Genomic DNA, 16,494 nt, shown 5'->3' on the forward strand with positions numbered 1-16,494 from the left:
AAAAATCCAGCTATTTTCGTGACTACTTGAGAAGGCAGTTTTTGATATACAACTCCTGCAAGTATTCGTGAACCCATCTAACCCATCTTTTTTACTTATGCAACTCCTGCAGATAAGGCAATAGAGTTAAGAGTTGGGAAAGTAAAGCATACTTTCAAGAGATAAGAACCATCTTATTTATTCATCACTCATCGCAAACAAAAAGTATAAAAGAAGAAATGAAAGATAAAAAAATACAATGAAATATACTAGATCCGGAATCGAGGAGATTGAGGAGGACAGAAATGTTTACTCAAAAGTTCCAGAGTCAGTCTATACACAACCAACATTTTTTTTTTTTTTTTTTTTTTATGAAATGAAATACTCATTAATAAACTTGAATACAAACTGGGACTACCGAGTACCAACACTCCAAAGGAGCCGCCCCTATTGAAACTCCTATCAGCACTCTGCTTTAATCAAATCAAAAAGCCATGGAGGTCCGACCTCTTGGCAAAACATCACCTGATTCCCATGTTTTTTGACATGCTTCCTGTTCAAACTCGCTTAGCATCAACCTGATCCCATCAAGAACTGCTCCATTATTGCTAAGATCCCTGAGATGACTGCAAGGCATTGATTACATTCAGGGCATCACCCTCCAACATCTTACGCACTCCCAGCTGCTTACACAGACGCATCCCTTTCCAGAGTGCCAGCACCACTGCTGCTGCCGGAGATAATTGTGCCTGAACTGAGACAGCTAACGCACCAGTTAACTTCCCAGCTTCCTCTCTAACCACCGCACCCAGCCCAGATCTTCCCTTCTTCAAGTCACTTGCCCCATCAAAATTCGGTCAGAAAAACTGAGGGTCTAAACGCATCCAGCTGCTGTTCCACTTGGATAGCATCCGACCTCTCAGTGACCTGCAACCGTTTCTGCTCATGAGCACTAGTGCAGTCATCCAGCCATTCAGACACTATAAACCAAATCTACTGCTGCAATTGCTGGTTTCCCGTGTACTAGATTGTTTCTGTCCTTCCACAGCCACCAAACCATCAAACAGAAGAATTCTACTTCTCCCTGTTGCCCAACCTTAACAACATGAGCAAGCAAATCTTGAAAACCCGGTTCATTCCACAACTTAACACACACCCCACCACCCCGTGCCAAGTATACTTCCAGGTTTTCTTCACCTGCACTCCCAAAAACAATGTAACACAGTCTCCTCCACACCGTTCACACCCCCTATTAGGACCAATTTTGCACCTCAACAGATGCTCACCACAGGGTAGGAATCCGTGGCAAGCCCGCCATAGTAGAAGCTTGACTTTGTTCGGAATGCAAAGACTCCAAATTGTCCTGGAGTTAGGTGCACCATTACCACTCTCACTACCCTATCCCAATTCCTTCCTCTTTCCATCTCCATACCTAACCAATTATCTGACTTCACCGTATATGCCCCCATTAGTACAGTAGAAGCACAACCAGCTTTAGGAAGAAAAAAAAATCTCAAATGTTTTTCTAACGCACAAGCAAAGCAAAGGACCTTGCTAAGTTTTAAAACATCCTTTTTCTCTTCAGAAAATGAATTACAAAGAAGAACCCCTACTACAACCGATCTGAAGCCGATCAAGGTTGTAGGTAGAGGAAGCCCTCGAGGGGATCATACCAAACCAGATCCTAGTGTCCATGAACTCATGACCTAAGTTAACTAAGGCATCAGCCACACCATTGGCTGCCATTAAAAATTAATGGAACCGATCTGAACATCTATAGTTGTTTCCATTAAAAATTAAAGCAGATAGTTATGGGGAAAAAAAAAAAATCAAACTGATAAGTGAATCCCACAGGATCCTTTAAAATCTTCCGTTGCCCAGTCTTCAGACAAATTGGGCCATTAGAAAGGATTACTTACACTTCACAAAAGCAGTGTGCATAAGTGTGTGCAATATTTATTGACCAAACTGGCAAAGGAATTATTTGGTAATGTGCGGTTAGGCAAGACACAAGCCAAACTGGACCTAGTTATTTTGACAGCAAAAGAAGATATAGAGGACACCATAAGCTATAATAATATTCATGAAAAACAATACTCGTGATAGTTACAATAATGAAGTAATAACATGCTAAAGATGCAAACAAATATGAAGTTTAATTACACCTCCTATGTTTAAAAAATAATAATAATAATAATAAATAAAATAAAATTTATAAATTAAAAAAATAAAAATAAAAATAAAAAATAAACCTCCTGTGAGGCACACATCAAAATAGTGCTCACAATGTATGTAAGTAGCAAAAGAAGTGGGTAATACTTGATGAATATTCCCGTATGATAAATCACAAACTCTCAAAAGAGCCAAGACGCTAAATATTCAAATACACGTTCAGAAACCATTTTACATAGCCATTATGAACCGAAATAGTTATAATCAATCTAAAGCCTCATTTTTACAGAATAAAAGTACAGCATAATTTCCTACTTTCAACCATGACATATGAGTATGACTATAGAGCACGATAATTGTAACGAAAGGGAACATTGATATGGAACATAATGCTTTAGAGCATGCAAACTTTGCAATAAAATGAAACACAAAAACAAAAACAAAATTGCCATACTTTTTGCATATACAAATAACTTTTATAAAATATAAATTGCAAGAAAGCTTTCATTTTCATGCAGTCTTATCAATATAACATAATTGAACCCAGAACTGAGTTTGTTTGGATATCTTCCATTAGCACTCCAGAACAGTGCACTATCAGTATGACTCAGAAGAAAATTCACCGAAGTATATCTGATTCTAGAACCTCTACTAGTGAGTTCCAAAGAAGGAAGAAGCACGAGATCTCACAGATGAGCAGTGTCAGGGAAAGAAGAAGCCCAAATGCAAATTTCACCACTGAAATAAATCCCATGCAATGAGACAGTGTATATGTAAATGTTGTCAGGCAGCAACTCTGGTACTTGCCTGCATGCCACAGAAAGTTGTCTCCTACCATTTGGCCTTCATTCAAGTACCTGGACATCTTTCTGTGACTAATGCATGGCTCCTTAGCTTCTGTTGAAGAATAAATTCCATTAGCAAGAATAAGAATCAATCAAAAAAGTAAAATTCAAACAAAAAAAGCAAGCAAAATTAACAAACACAACTTATACTACTGCAAATACTAACTAGTTAATCATCCAACCGGAATCCTCGTTATCCTGAACTAGTACTTCAATGGGGCCAGATATAAATACTATAACATGTTTATGTGGGTGCCAGATCAATCCTTGAAGATCAACTTCCAGTAACAATATTACCTATAAATTTATCGAGGATATAGAAATTAGAAGATAACGTTCTCCTTTATGCACTTGTTCTTCACCGGTGTTTATTTCTGATAAAAATGTTAGCATCATTATGTAATTCACACTAGCAAGAAGTTCAGCAACAAGAGGTAGTCTCAAATACTATCTATAGTCACATGCTACAGGCCTTCTAACGTATTGCAAGCCATGGTCACAGCTGTACAACATTCTGATATATGATGAACATGGATTCTTGCCAGGATGACTTCTACTTGAAAGATCATATCCACATTCCCGTAAAGTAAAAGAAATCTTGCAGATACAGAATTGCCTCTTAAAAGAGAAGTTGGATCTATTGCAACAGCAATTAAACTATAAGTATACCTACGATGGATCAGTATTACTTCTACTTCACTAACAAATAACTTAAGCCCAAAAATTTCTCAACGACAAAACGAAGGTTTTATTCTGCTATTTTTAACTAGATAATGCCTCACTTGAAATGACTGCCAAATGCCCAGACATTTCAAACCAAACTCCATAAGATTAACGCAAGTCACTATTTTAGCTTTGATTCTCTGGTAGGAAATAATGAAAAAGTGCAATTGGGTTGATCGTTAGTACAAATATAGAAAAGCAACAGCAACATACATCGGTTAGGATGGAACAGAGGTGTTAGGGAGTGGTTGATGAACCCCTTCAGTTTTTGTAAAACTCCCTTTGTTGGAGCTGTTGTTGCAACTTCGTGGTCTGGACTCGGTGGCGGCAGAAGTTGCTGATGACCCAATTGAAATGAAACCTGGGCAGAATGTCATTCCCTATACAAAGATTGCGCATGTCACATTATGTTCCATCAATTCCCTCAATCAGCATTGAATATGTCTGAGGATGAAGCTTGCAACCCATCTGCTCCATGATGGTTATCAACTCAGAGCATCTATTGACAAGACCCCTCTTAAGTAAACCATCATGGAGAACTTTCCAAGCTACTTCATCAAAGTTATACTCACAACGGAGCAAACTACAGAAAACGGCTTTTGCCTTCTCAATATTCTCCTCAATGAATAGCCCACATACAAGCAACTTGGAAGACTCTAATGTTGGTAAATAACCATCCTCAATCATCGTATCCAGCAGGTTTGCCGCCTCTCCATACACTTGCAACTGACAGCAACAATTAATAAGAGAATGATAAATATCCTGGCTGGGAGAAATCCGCCTATCTCTCATATGAACATATAGCCTCTGGGCTACTTCCAAGCGCCCCTCTTTGCAAAGACCTATTATAAGCTTTTCATATGTGTTGCCATTGGGTGCACAGCCATGTTCAGCCATCTTGTCAAACAGATCTAAAGCATTTTGATAATCCATTGTCTTCCATACATCAGCAATATCAATGAAGCTTGAGGCCAAATCAAGTCTCACTATATCGTCATTCGTCTTCGAGCGCAAAAGATGTTTGATCAGGAAAGAATAGGTATAGTGAGAAGGATCGCAGCAAGCACCAAACATGCGCTTAAGAACACCAAATGCAGAATCTAGTAGTCCCATACGTCCATATGTATTAATCAATAATGTGTACGTCAACGAATCTGCTCTAATTCCTTCTTCACTCATCTTAACCATCAGCTTTTCTGCCTCTTCTATATCCCCTATGCTGCAATATGCATGAATAAACGAAGTGTAAATAAATACGTCCGGTTTACTACCAGAACAAACCATCTGGTTGAACAGTCTATGAGCATGGCCGAAGTCCCCTTCTTTCAGCATATGTTTGATCAGTATAGAATAAGTATGTGGTGCATGCGTCAGGCCCGTACTTAACATCTTCTCCACCAGTAATATTGCATCCTGCAATTTTCCTTCTTTGCACAATCCATCTACCAAGGTATTGTAAGTGCATGTGTTCGGGTTACAGCCCTCTGTAAGCATCCTATCAAACAAGGAATGGGCATCATTAATTTTCCCCACCTTGCAGTAACCATCAATCAAAGCAGTAAATGTCACTTCATTTGACTTTACGCCTTTCTCCTTAAGAGAATCAAACAGGGCATGAGCTTCTTCTAGTCTCCCACTCTTACAAAGACTGTCTATAAAAACACTATAGGTCCACTGATCAGGAACCAAACCACTGTCCTTCATCAAATCAAGCAACCTATAAGCACAGTCTAAATCACCTGCTTTACAGTGGCCATGTATTAATGAGTTATACGTAATCACACTAGGTGAGAGCTTCAGATCGAGCATCTTAGCGAGCAATGCCATCGCCTGGTTTACATCTTTCCTTTTACAAAACCCAAAAATTAATTCATTGTACGTTCGAGCATTTGGACAACATTTATTTGATTCCATCAAAGCCTTAATATCAATTGCAGCCTCAACTGCTCCCTCCTTGCAATACCCATCAATCAATGCATTATATGTGACAACAGTAGGAACCAACCGTTTCTCCAACATCTCATTCAGCAACCTCCTAGCCTCATCTAGCTTATTCTCCTTGCACATACTATCAATAAGCACGGTATAAGTATGAACATTCGGTTCACAACCCTTTTCCCTCATCTCTCTAAATAACTTCATTGCCTCTGACTTCTTCCCCAATCTACAAAATGCAGAGATAAGAACTGTAAATGTGCGGACAGTCGGTTGACAATCATCCTCCCCCATCTGCGAAAACAACTTAAAAGCCTCACCAATCCGATCCGCCTCACACAACCCATGTATCAGATTCGTATACGAAACCTCATTTCTCCGACACTCTTTCTGCGGCATTACCCTAAACACCCTATAAGCACTGTCCACATCCTTATTCCTACAATGCCCCAGTATCAAAGACGTGTAGCTAAAAGTATCGGGCCGCAATCCGGCCTGCCCTATCTTACTGAAATACATCTCTGCCTCAGCCAAATTCCCCAATTTACAATAAGCATTGACCATAGTGTTAAATGTATGCAAATTGGGGGAAACCTTATCCTCCAGCATCTCCATATACACAGTTTTTAAATCATCAAACAGCGAAAACTTGGACAATGACATGAGAAGAAAGTTGTATGACCTGAGGGTGAGCTTGAAGTGGGTCTTGTTCAAGTAGCGGAGATGGTGGAGGACGAAGAGGGCGTCAGGGGGGCAGGTGGAGGACTTGATCATGGAAATGCGGATCTTTTCGGCGACGGAGAGGAAGGAAGGGTTGGGGAGGAGAAGGGAGAGGAGAGATGAGTGGGAGTGGACGGTGTGGGTGAAGTTGGGTTTGAGGGCGATCCAGTTGAAGAAGGCGAGGGCGGTTTGGGGGGGGAGGTGGTGGTTGAGGGAGAAGAGGGAGGAGACATGGGATGGGGATATGGAGGGGATTAGGGGTTTGAGGGAGGGGTGTCTTTGCCAATTGGGTTGGGAGAGGATGGACAAGAGCTGGGAGGGGAGATCGTCGAGGACTGGCTCGGAAGCGGAAGCGGAAGCAGTGAAGGAGAAGAAGCGTTTGGAATTGAGGTGGAGAAACAAGGCCCTGCTGCTGCTGCTGGGGAGAATGGGTTTTCTCCTCATCTTGGGGACTCGAGAGTCGGTTCGTTCATGGCTTCTGCTTCTTTCTTTCTGGGAAGGAATATGGAGGACCAAGTTGCGGCATGGCTTGGTGCTCGAGTCGAACACTGTTCTCTTATTCTTTATGTGTGGGAGTTTCTCTTAGGCAAGGACATTTGGGATGCTTTTCATTTTCTTTTCTTTTTTTTTTGGGCCAAAGAAAAGCGAAAATTCTCGTATACACGGCGTTGCAAGTCTATATACAACAAACATGCAATCTTAGCCGTTCATATGTAGGGTCAGTTACTTATCCTTTAAAACCGTTCAACCTCAGCAGTATTGTGAATGTACATGCTGTGAAGGTATATTGTATACCAAAAAAAAAAAAACAAAGAACTGACCCGAACTGGCCAATTCAGTTCGGTTCAGTGCGGTTTTGATTTTGATATATCATCGTTTTGAATCGGTTAGGTTGTATTATGTGACCTATTTCTCTTTGTGTTTGCTGGGTTCTAATGCTTTTTTTGGTTGGACAATCTTGTTGGGGTTCATGTGATTAGCTATGATGTGAAATTTGATATGCGTTTGTCTGGTCATCTAAGGTTAATGCCCACGAAATAAATTTTTGGATTTTTCTTACCATCGATTTCTTAATCCTGTATGCTGGCTTGTGATGCTTTGGTTGATTGGACAAATCAAATTGGTTTTCATGTGATTAGCTATGGGTAAGTTGTTAGGTCATGTCAGGTTATGGTGAACTACAGTTTCAGAAATGACTTGAATTTGGATGTTTCCTGCGGTCCTTTCAGTTAAAGGTGCCTTAATTACTTTTAAGGCACTCGTACTTATGGTTATTGCCATTTGCACTCAATATATGTACACTATCATTATAGTATCAGATAATGGTTTCCTGCAACTTGAAACCAGGATGGCTTATTAAAGCGTAATACACATGGTGACCTGTTTATTAAGCTCATCAGTGACATGTCAAATACATATTTGTGATATAGTTTGATATAACGACCGTTTCTCTCTAAACATGTCACTGACGCGTTTAGCGATATGAAAAGTGACATGATTAGTGACTTGGTTAGTGACATGGTCAACGACTTGGTTAGTGACATGATCTGTGAATTCGTAAGTGGCATGAACTGTGACACGGTGAGTGACTTGATTAGTGATATGAACTGTGACACGGTGAGCGACTTAGTCAGTAGTATGATTTGTGACTTCGTCAGCAGAACTTTTTTTTGTGTTCTAACAAGCAAATCACTAACTAAATGTTACATAAACACAACTTTTAATGGTATAACATTAAAGGGGGTGAAATTTGCACACCCCATATTACAAACCACACACCCTTCTATTATTTTAATAATATTTTATCTAACATCTCTTTTCACTTCCTAAAATGCCCTTGAGTCAGATCCTTTTCTTTTTTGGTCTTTTTCTTCTTCTTCTTCTCTCTCTCTCTCTCCCTCCCCCAGTCTCCCGCTCTCTCCTCCAAACCACGATAGAACCTTTCTTCTTATTTTTCTCTCTTTCTCCTCCAAACAACGACACTGTCTTCTCCATTGAAACTTTCTGGTTCCCCAACCTTTCGTCTCTCCAAACCAAGTCATAATAAGGTTCTAAAAATCGGCGTAGGAAACTAAACCCAAAAATTCTATTCCCAGATATTACATTGAGAAGAGAAAACGCAAGAAACTAAACCCAGAAATTCTATTCCCCAGAATGAACAATCAGAATCATATGCATGGAAAAGAGTAAACGCAGAAGAAACGGCGCTAGAGAATACCCGATGTGGGACTGTGGACAGCTTCGCCGGACTGCTGATTACCTTAGTCAGAGTATCTACTTCTCAGCACTGGTCTCCGTCGAAGACGGGTGGAGGTCGCTGGGTGAGGGAAGTCGGATTCTTGGGCCGAGTTGGCTTGTTGGGCGGGTATTGGTTGTTGAGGCGGGTTCGGGTTGGGTTCTTGAACCGGATTGGGATTGAGGTTGGGGTTGGCTTCGTCCCCTATTTCAAAGCCGGAGAACTCAGGGATGGGGTTGGGTTCATCGTCTGGTTCAAAGCTCGGGAACTCCGGTGGAATGATGGGATCCTCCGGCAGTGGAATGAAGTTTTGTGGTAGAGAGGGTGGAGTGGGAGGGCTGGTCGGAAGCTGAAAAGCCTGAAGGTCCTCGGATAGACCCGTGTCAAGTAACACGTATATGTGGATGTCGCCATCGCAAATCTTCCGGCGGCACAATGGACACACCAGATTAAAGTGGTTCACGGCCGCGTAGTCGTTTTGGTAGCAGTAGTAGTGGAAGGCATGCTGACTGAATTGCAGACAAGGACTGAAAAATCGATAATATCCTCGATATTTCCGCGATATTTCCGTTTTTTTAGGGTCTCGATATATTTTTGACTTACCAAGAGAATATTGGGAGAAATTTTCGAAATTTGGCGATATTTCTGGAAATATTCTAAATTTTCGTGATATTTCCAGAAATATTCAAAATTTTAGGGAAATTCCGAGATTATCGCCACCTCTCGCGATATGTGACTCTAGAAAACTAACCCTTGTCCTTATCCAATCTGACTAAACTGATAACATCTAAAGAAGAAAACTTAAAAAATTTATAGAGTCATGTATTGCTCTTTGTGTCTTTTCCCTCCATGCTTATAAATCTTCTAATTATCTAATTTGCTAACTAGTAAACATTTGGTTCTATTAAAAAAAAAAAAAAAAACTTTTCTATGTTTTTCAATGGACCATTTTCTACTTCTTTTTATGTTTATTTGAAGATTGATTTTTTTTTTAACATATGTATTTAATTGTAAAATATTATTATAATTAATAATTAACTCTCCTAATCTCCTATTTAAATCATTTTTGACAATTCTCATGTAGAATTTCTTATCTTTGTCATGTAAGTGTATCTTATTATACTCCAAATTACTACAATCATTATACAATTAAGTTCATCAAACACTTTTTTTGAAATATTATAGGTAACTGATCATGTAAATATTTCATGAAAATTCATTAATGATTTCCATGTTACTTTCTAAATTTCCATCATTTTTTTCAAAAATTTACTTCGATCGAAATTTCCTCGATATTTCCATCGAAATTTCCATTTTTTGGACTATCGATATTTCCTTATTATTCGATATTTTAGTCATTGATTGCAGAAAGAGAAAAGACCAAAAAAAAAAAAAGGAATCTGACTTAAGGGCATTTTAGATAAAATATTATTAAAATAATGTGTGGTTTGTAATATGGGGTGTGCAAATTTCACCCCCCCCCCCCAACATTAAAATGTATTATAATTGTTACAAAGGACAAAATTATAGAAGGAACTAAAGATTGCTAAGCAATGAAACAAGAGAGATTATTCAGAGCACCGCCGTGCACTTGCACCAACATAAATGAATGGTTAGATTGCATTAAATACACTTTTTTTTTATTAAAAATAAAGTTGATAATAAATATCAAGGGTTGAGATTATTTTATAAGGGTTGGGTCACTTGCACCGTCGGTGCATAGAATAATTTCCAATGAAACAAAGTCATCGTTATCACAGCAAAAGAGAAGTCCCGAAAAGACTTCAATCGATAACTATTGCAAATCCTATAAGCACTGCACTTCACTTCGAGTTCCAATTTGTCTCTCAGTATCGCCGCAACATTCTACAACAAATTGTTTCAAGTGATCCCAAGTTCCTGCAAATTGAGCCTTTAACGTGTACCATTCTATACTAGCTGCATTTTCTCATCAACCAAACAAAGCGAAGGAACCAAACAAACACGAAATAAAAAGCAATAGAGAATTGCCCACTAGTATTAGATTATAACAACTGAATTAAAAGTTATTGAGAATATTGCCAGCTTAAGCTATTTTAACATGTTTAGGTCACCTATTTCATCAATACAGCTCAAGCTGACAACACTAATGCCACATTTAAACAACACGAAGAAGCACTAAAATACTATCAAAGCTGTTAGATGAAGTAAATGTAAAAAAATGATGGTATCTGAAGCTTCTCATTCAATGATCAACACCAATTTTAAGTTGAAAAGGGAAATTGAGTTCCAGAGATGACCGGCAGTCATCCTCTCCATGCGCAACATCAACGATTCAATCTCGGCTTCCCTGCCGAAATTCTAACCTCCATGGCAGCTCCCATTGCCTGCTTCTCGAAGAAACGCAATCGCAGCCGTCGATTAGACTACCTCACTGATCAAATTTGAAGACGGACTGAATTTGCATATATCTGAATCGAGGTTGCAAAGAGGTAATAGCAATGGCAGTGACATGAATTGTGATATAGACTATGACATTACATGAACTGTGATATAACGTGTCTTGTGACATGAACTGTGACATTGTGAGCGACTTAATTAGTGACATAAACTGGGACATGGTGAGCGACTTAGTCAGTGACATGAGCTGTTAATTAGTCAGAGGCATGAACTGTGACATGACATGAAATGTGGCATGAACTACAACAATATGATAAGATAAGGATTTAACTGTGACATGAACCATGACATGACATGAACTGTGACATCAACAGCATCGGATTTAATTGAAAATACCATGTTGCCCATAATACAAAGACACAAATTTTTGCCTTCTTCCCCAAATGTGATCATCTTCCTCATTACAGAAATTGAAACAAGCAAAAATGTTCTGGGGATCTTTTCAAAAACTAGTTACTGCTATGAATAAATTGTGACCCTTAAATCAAAAAGAGAAAAACATAGAAGGGATCATACGGTTATGGGCTACCATATAGGCATGTATAGGCATATATGATATTGCAGTTCTCTAATAGTGAAAAAGAAGGATCAAAATTCAATTTTCATCCTCCATGACTGAAGCCAAACCGGTCACAATCTTCACCCCTGATGCTCTCCTGGGCTTCACCTCTGGTGGCTTCCACTCCTTCACCCCTGCCTTCTCCTCTTCGCTCTTAGACAACTCAAACACCGACTCCTTCTGCTCGCTAGAGTCCACTGACTTGTCCAGCAGAGCACAACTCTGTTCAAATTCCATGAATTGAAAAATATAATTGATAAACATCGATAATCTTTCATTGAGCCGGGTTTTTACAAACAGAACTGCAATTAATTACTAGGTAATTCAACACCAGTATAAACCAATTGTACCCAATATTATTCCAGTATAAACAAAGGGATGAGTAGAACACCATACCAGTGATGTGGACAAGAGTTTCCCTCCCTGACAAATCAGTCACATGCTGCAATTAGAATACACAAAACTCATTTACAACTCCAAACTTGCAAATCATGATGCCAGTTAGATTCAAGAAGATGCACAACTTACAATGATGGTATCATTGAAGGAGGCAAAGATGTGAGCAACACCAAAAACATGCTCTCCATCACGAACAGCTTTCAGAAAACAAATCATCCCAACCTCACATTGTGATATGGAACTGGGGATGCAACAATGGAAGGGGATCTGTATACATGCTGGTTTTTATTTTTTATTTTTTATTTTAAATTCTGACCAGCCAAAATCTGAACCAAGTAAAGATTCTAAGATCCACTCAAGATTTTGTAGGAATCAATCTTTCAAAGGAACGGACTCAACACAGAAAGTCCATATCAATTCTAATACATTTCAACTTCCCATCCCCTGCAACAGTAATAATGTGGCAGCTTGACTCGCCCACAACTCTTGCATCGGATTATCACCTCCATATAATCTGGAGAGGCGGAGACCCTTTAAAAATACTCACCTCCATCATATCAATCATGATTCAGTTACATAACAATGAATCTACAACTTCTTCACTGTCAAAACTCAAACACAAATCCAAAGCCTTGAGAACTAGGTTTCATGATCCCATATAATCTGGTGTTCCACCAACTTCCCATACTAGAAGGGCAGCTTTGCTCATGAGTACAATCCAAAGCCTCGAGGACCTGCCAGCTTTTTTGGGAAGAAATTTCAATCCAATTCAGCAAAGTCATACAGCAAACAAGCTCAACAAAACTTGGATAGAAATTCAGTACAAATATAATTGGGAAAAAAAGAAAAAAATTAATATAAACATATATAAAGAACATGCTATAAAAGCATGTCCTTGGGGCGTGAAGATGGACTTTTTAACAACAAATATGTCTTTGTCGTAAAATCCATTGATTAACCTTAGCCATTAGAAATGGTTCTCTACATCTCAACCTGCTCAAATTTCTCAGAGTTAATGACAACACTAAAAGAAATACAGGTTACATTAAATATATCAAAGAACAGTTTTACCTTTTATCTTCCTACGGATCAGCGTAGACAGAATGCATTGAACAATCTTTCATTATCAAAGAGTCCACTATCTATTCATTATAGCTGTCAATCAAGTCAGAATGCATCATATCAGCAATAAAACCATACCACAAGACCAAAACCAATGTTTTGAAAGATACCACAAATAAGCTATATAATTTCAGTACAGTTACATAATTCAATCCCATACAGAGTCTAAGAGAAAGCCAACAAGTAGCCACAAGTATATGATAATTCAATAATTTTCATACAATGTATTTCACCATGCAAGATGCAATTGCATCAGTCCAATTTACCTTCATTCAATAGATAATTAGCCCACTATGAGTTTACTGCATTTTCATTTTTAAATATATCATTATACAATACATCAATGAGAAGTTAGTGAGATACAATTTTGCTAATTAAATTAATTAGTTAGAAAGATTGTTACGAAAAATAAACAAAGCAGTACATGTGTTTCCCCATAATTCACGAATGCACCTTTTGTAGGGAACACTGGCATTTCGTCACTAAATATCTGTTTCTATTGAATCTATTTGAAAGGTCCACATTCAATTTATCAAGAATATAAAAGAGACAACAAATATACTTATGAGGGGGAGCAAAACACAGAGCCCATACTACTTTTGTTTCTGGATGCAAGAATAGAAAGTTTAAGAGCTCTTAATGGGCCAGCAGATTATGCAGTTTCTGTCTCATCTGCTTAAGCTTACTCAGCTTGTCTGTCTCACCAGCTTGAAGCAGAAAAGTCTCTAATGTCCGAAATGATGCTTCACTCATATCCCTCCCTCTCTCCAACATTTGTAAGGAGCACTCAAAAGCTTCTATTTCCCTACTGCGGGAGCATAATGCTGTTAACAAAAGATCCAATGCATGACCATGAGGGCAATATCCTTTCTCCACTAGGTATCGCCACAAGTGCAAACCCAAATCAAGCTGATGATTTGCGCAGAAAAATTTAATTAACATCACCACTGTTCGTGTTTTGGGCACAAAATTTCTATCAACCATTTTGTAATACAGATCAGAAGCCCCCTCAAAACCCGATGTTCTCATCAGGCCAGAAAACATGGTGTGATAAGTCATATGATCATGCTTAATATGCTTCCCTTCCATCTCATCCATCAAGGCAACTGCCGACTGCACGTCGTTGGATCTAATAAGTGAACTCATTAAAGCATTATAAGCCCCAGTATCAGGAAGTAAATTTCTCAAATGAATCTCATCAAATAACTGTTGTGCCTTAATTGGATTCCGAACAACCCCAGCTCCATGAATCAGTGTAGTGATAGTCTGTAATGCAGGCGACAATTTGGCCCTTTCCATTTCTTCAAAAAGCCTCAAACCATCAGCAAAGCAACCTCTTTTACAGTAAGCATCAATCCTAATATTATAAGTTATACTGTTTGGCTTAAAGCCTCTTCTAGCAAGCTCATGGTAAAAGAGTTCTACTGCAGTAATATCTCCAGCTTCCTTGAACCCCAAGAGCAAGATATTCATGGTCTTGGTGTTGGGTGAAAACCGAGAATGCATCTTTATGAAAATTGAGCGTGCCTCCTTCATTTGTCTTTGTGTGCAAAATGCTCTAAGAAGTACATTAAACTCATCAGTACCGAACTTCCTCCCAACAAAAATATCAGTCTCCATCTTTTCAAATGCTACAAGGACATCTTCATAAGATTGAAACTTTGCGATTTTTGACAGCATGATGCTCATCGACTTCAGGGTAAGCAACGAAGGATGCATACTACTTATTTTCTCCATCAACTCCCACGCTTTATCAAAATAGCGCATCCTGGCAAGGATGTGCAGCGTCTTTTCAAAAGCATCTGAACTTGGACGTAACTGGGAATGATGGAGGGAATAATTGAAGAACTCAAGAGCTTTAAGACCATTGGAATGGGCACCGAAAAGGTGACCAAGAACATTCTCCACAAAGCTGGTAGAAAGAAGAGGTGGTGGGATATTCTGGAGAAGAGCCGGTTGAAGTGGTTGATCAGGATATGGATGGTTGTTAATAATTCTAGTAATCCTATCAATGTCGACATCCGTTTCTATAGACGATACACATTGGCTGGATACTTTAGCGGCGGAAACAAGAGAAAACTTTAGATTTAAAGGGGTTTGAAATTGATTGGTTCCACTCTTGAGTCTTGCCAAAAGGAGCATTCTCCCCTTTGTGAACTTAGTAATAAGCGAAACTCTGTAGGAAACCTGGAATGCCCATTTAAGGTGGGAATGCCACAGTGATTTCAACACCCTGGAATGATGTAAAACAAAAATTCAAAGTCTGAGAGTAAATCTAGACAGTTAGAGTGATGATTGGCCACAACTAAAGCCCCTGGTGTTTTCTCATACTTGGTTTATTAACAAGCTTACTTCTTTCATACAAAGACTTAGAATAGTCACAAACATATCTATTACTCTGGGAGAACAAAACTTCACATTTTCTATTAGATAAGAATGGAGAAGAAACTTCATAATTTGTAGTAATTATTTCTAAATTTTTGTTTCTGGGGGAGACTTGGATGAAGGAAAGTACCTGATACGAGCTCAGATGGCACAGTGGGACAAACCCAGAAGACGAGAACCACAGGAACACCCCGAACGGCAGCGTTTCGGTTATCTCTGCAACTTTCAACTGTGAAGTTCTTTCCCTTCCCAATCTGTTTTAAACGTAATTTTTTTTTTTCTTTTTTTGTAAGAAAACGTAATTGCTTCTTTATTTCTTTGTATTCCCATGAGAGCAAGTTCACCCGTTGGGTCACCGGGTTACCTACTATTCACTGATTTTTAGTGTATATTTTCATTCTCTGGGTCACGAAATACACTGTGCCCGTGACCCAGGGCACGAAATACACTGTGCTCGTGACCCAGAGGGTGAAATTAACACTAAAAAGCAGTGAATAGTGGGTGACCTAACGGGTGAACTTGCTCTGATGACTTGTTTGGCTCCTCCACAGTAATGCAAAAACGTTTTTGAATTAATAAAAAGTGATTATATGAAAAAAAAAATTATAAAGACAATAGAATGCGTTTTGATGGTTTTGAGAAGCAAACTCCATGTATACAAACGTTTTTGTCAAATTTAAAAAATATTGTCAGGCATTTTAGAAGCAATCTCAAGTTAGCCCTTAAACTTCAACAAATTAGCAATATCAGTGTAATTGCTGGTCAAACAAGCGATAAAAACTGCAGGATGCAGCAAGGGCAACGCTGACTTTTTGTATTGGGTAGAAGGTGAAGGCCAACTGAGGCACGGTGTCGTTGCGCCACCAGCGAGCCATAGAAAAATGGTTGTTGGTAGAGGTGGGCATGGTGCGGGGTGATGTGGTTTAAGGACCCTCCACATTAATGCAAAAACGTTTTTGAATAGTCATTAAAAAAAAAAT

At 38.9% G+C, this 16,494-nt stretch overlaps 2 protein-coding genes across 12 annotated transcripts; both read right to left on the reverse strand.

Moving 5' to 3' along the window:
• Positions 1-227: 227 nt before the first annotated feature.
• On the reverse strand, positions 228-6,999 carry LOC133714272 (pentatricopeptide repeat-containing protein At5g65560-like). Of its 3 annotated transcripts, none has more exons than XM_062140357.1 (2): positions 3,977-6,999; positions 228-3,048 (listed from the first exon to the last, which is right to left on the reverse strand). In XM_062140357.1, exon 1 carries the CDS (start codon positions 6,816-6,818, stop codon positions 4,125-4,127), a length of 2,694 nt encoding a protein of 897 aa, XP_061996341.1. In that variant the 5' UTR covers positions 6,819-6,999; the 3' UTR covers positions 228-3,048; positions 3,977-4,124. The 3 variants fall into 3 exon arrangements, with proteins under 3 accessions (XP_061996341.1, XP_061996342.1, XP_061996340.1); XM_062140358.1 differs by having other exon boundaries at positions 228-3,045; positions 3,933-6,999; XM_062140356.1 differs by having other exon boundaries at positions 3,933-6,999.
• A 4,340-nt stretch (positions 7,000-11,339) lies between these two features.
• LOC133716493 (pentatricopeptide repeat-containing protein At3g61360) lies at positions 11,340-15,790 on the reverse strand. 9 transcript variants are annotated; one of them, XM_062143201.1, is made up of 6 exons: positions 15,645-15,790; positions 13,724-15,362; positions 13,079-13,162; positions 12,137-12,741; positions 12,005-12,050; positions 11,340-11,830 (listed from the first exon to the last, which is right to left on the reverse strand). In XM_062143201.1, exon 2 carries the CDS (start codon positions 15,269-15,271, stop codon positions 13,766-13,768), a length of 1,506 nt encoding a protein of 501 aa, XP_061999185.1. In that variant the 5' UTR covers positions 15,272-15,362; positions 15,645-15,790; the 3' UTR covers positions 11,340-11,830; positions 12,005-12,050; positions 12,137-12,741; positions 13,079-13,162; positions 13,724-13,765. The 9 variants fall into 9 exon arrangements, with proteins under 9 accessions (XP_061999185.1, XP_061999183.1, XP_061999181.1 ...); XM_062143199.1 differs by having other exon boundaries at positions 12,137-12,748; XM_062143197.1 differs by having other exon boundaries at positions 12,137-13,000.
• Positions 15,791-16,494: the final 704 nt, after the last annotated feature.

The sequence above is a fragment of the Rosa rugosa genome, chromosome 6 (genome assembly GCF_958449725.1).
Source record: "Rosa rugosa chromosome 6, drRosRugo1.1, whole genome shotgun sequence".
Classification (NCBI taxonomy): domain Eukaryota; kingdom Viridiplantae; phylum Streptophyta; class Magnoliopsida; order Rosales; family Rosaceae; genus Rosa; species Rosa rugosa.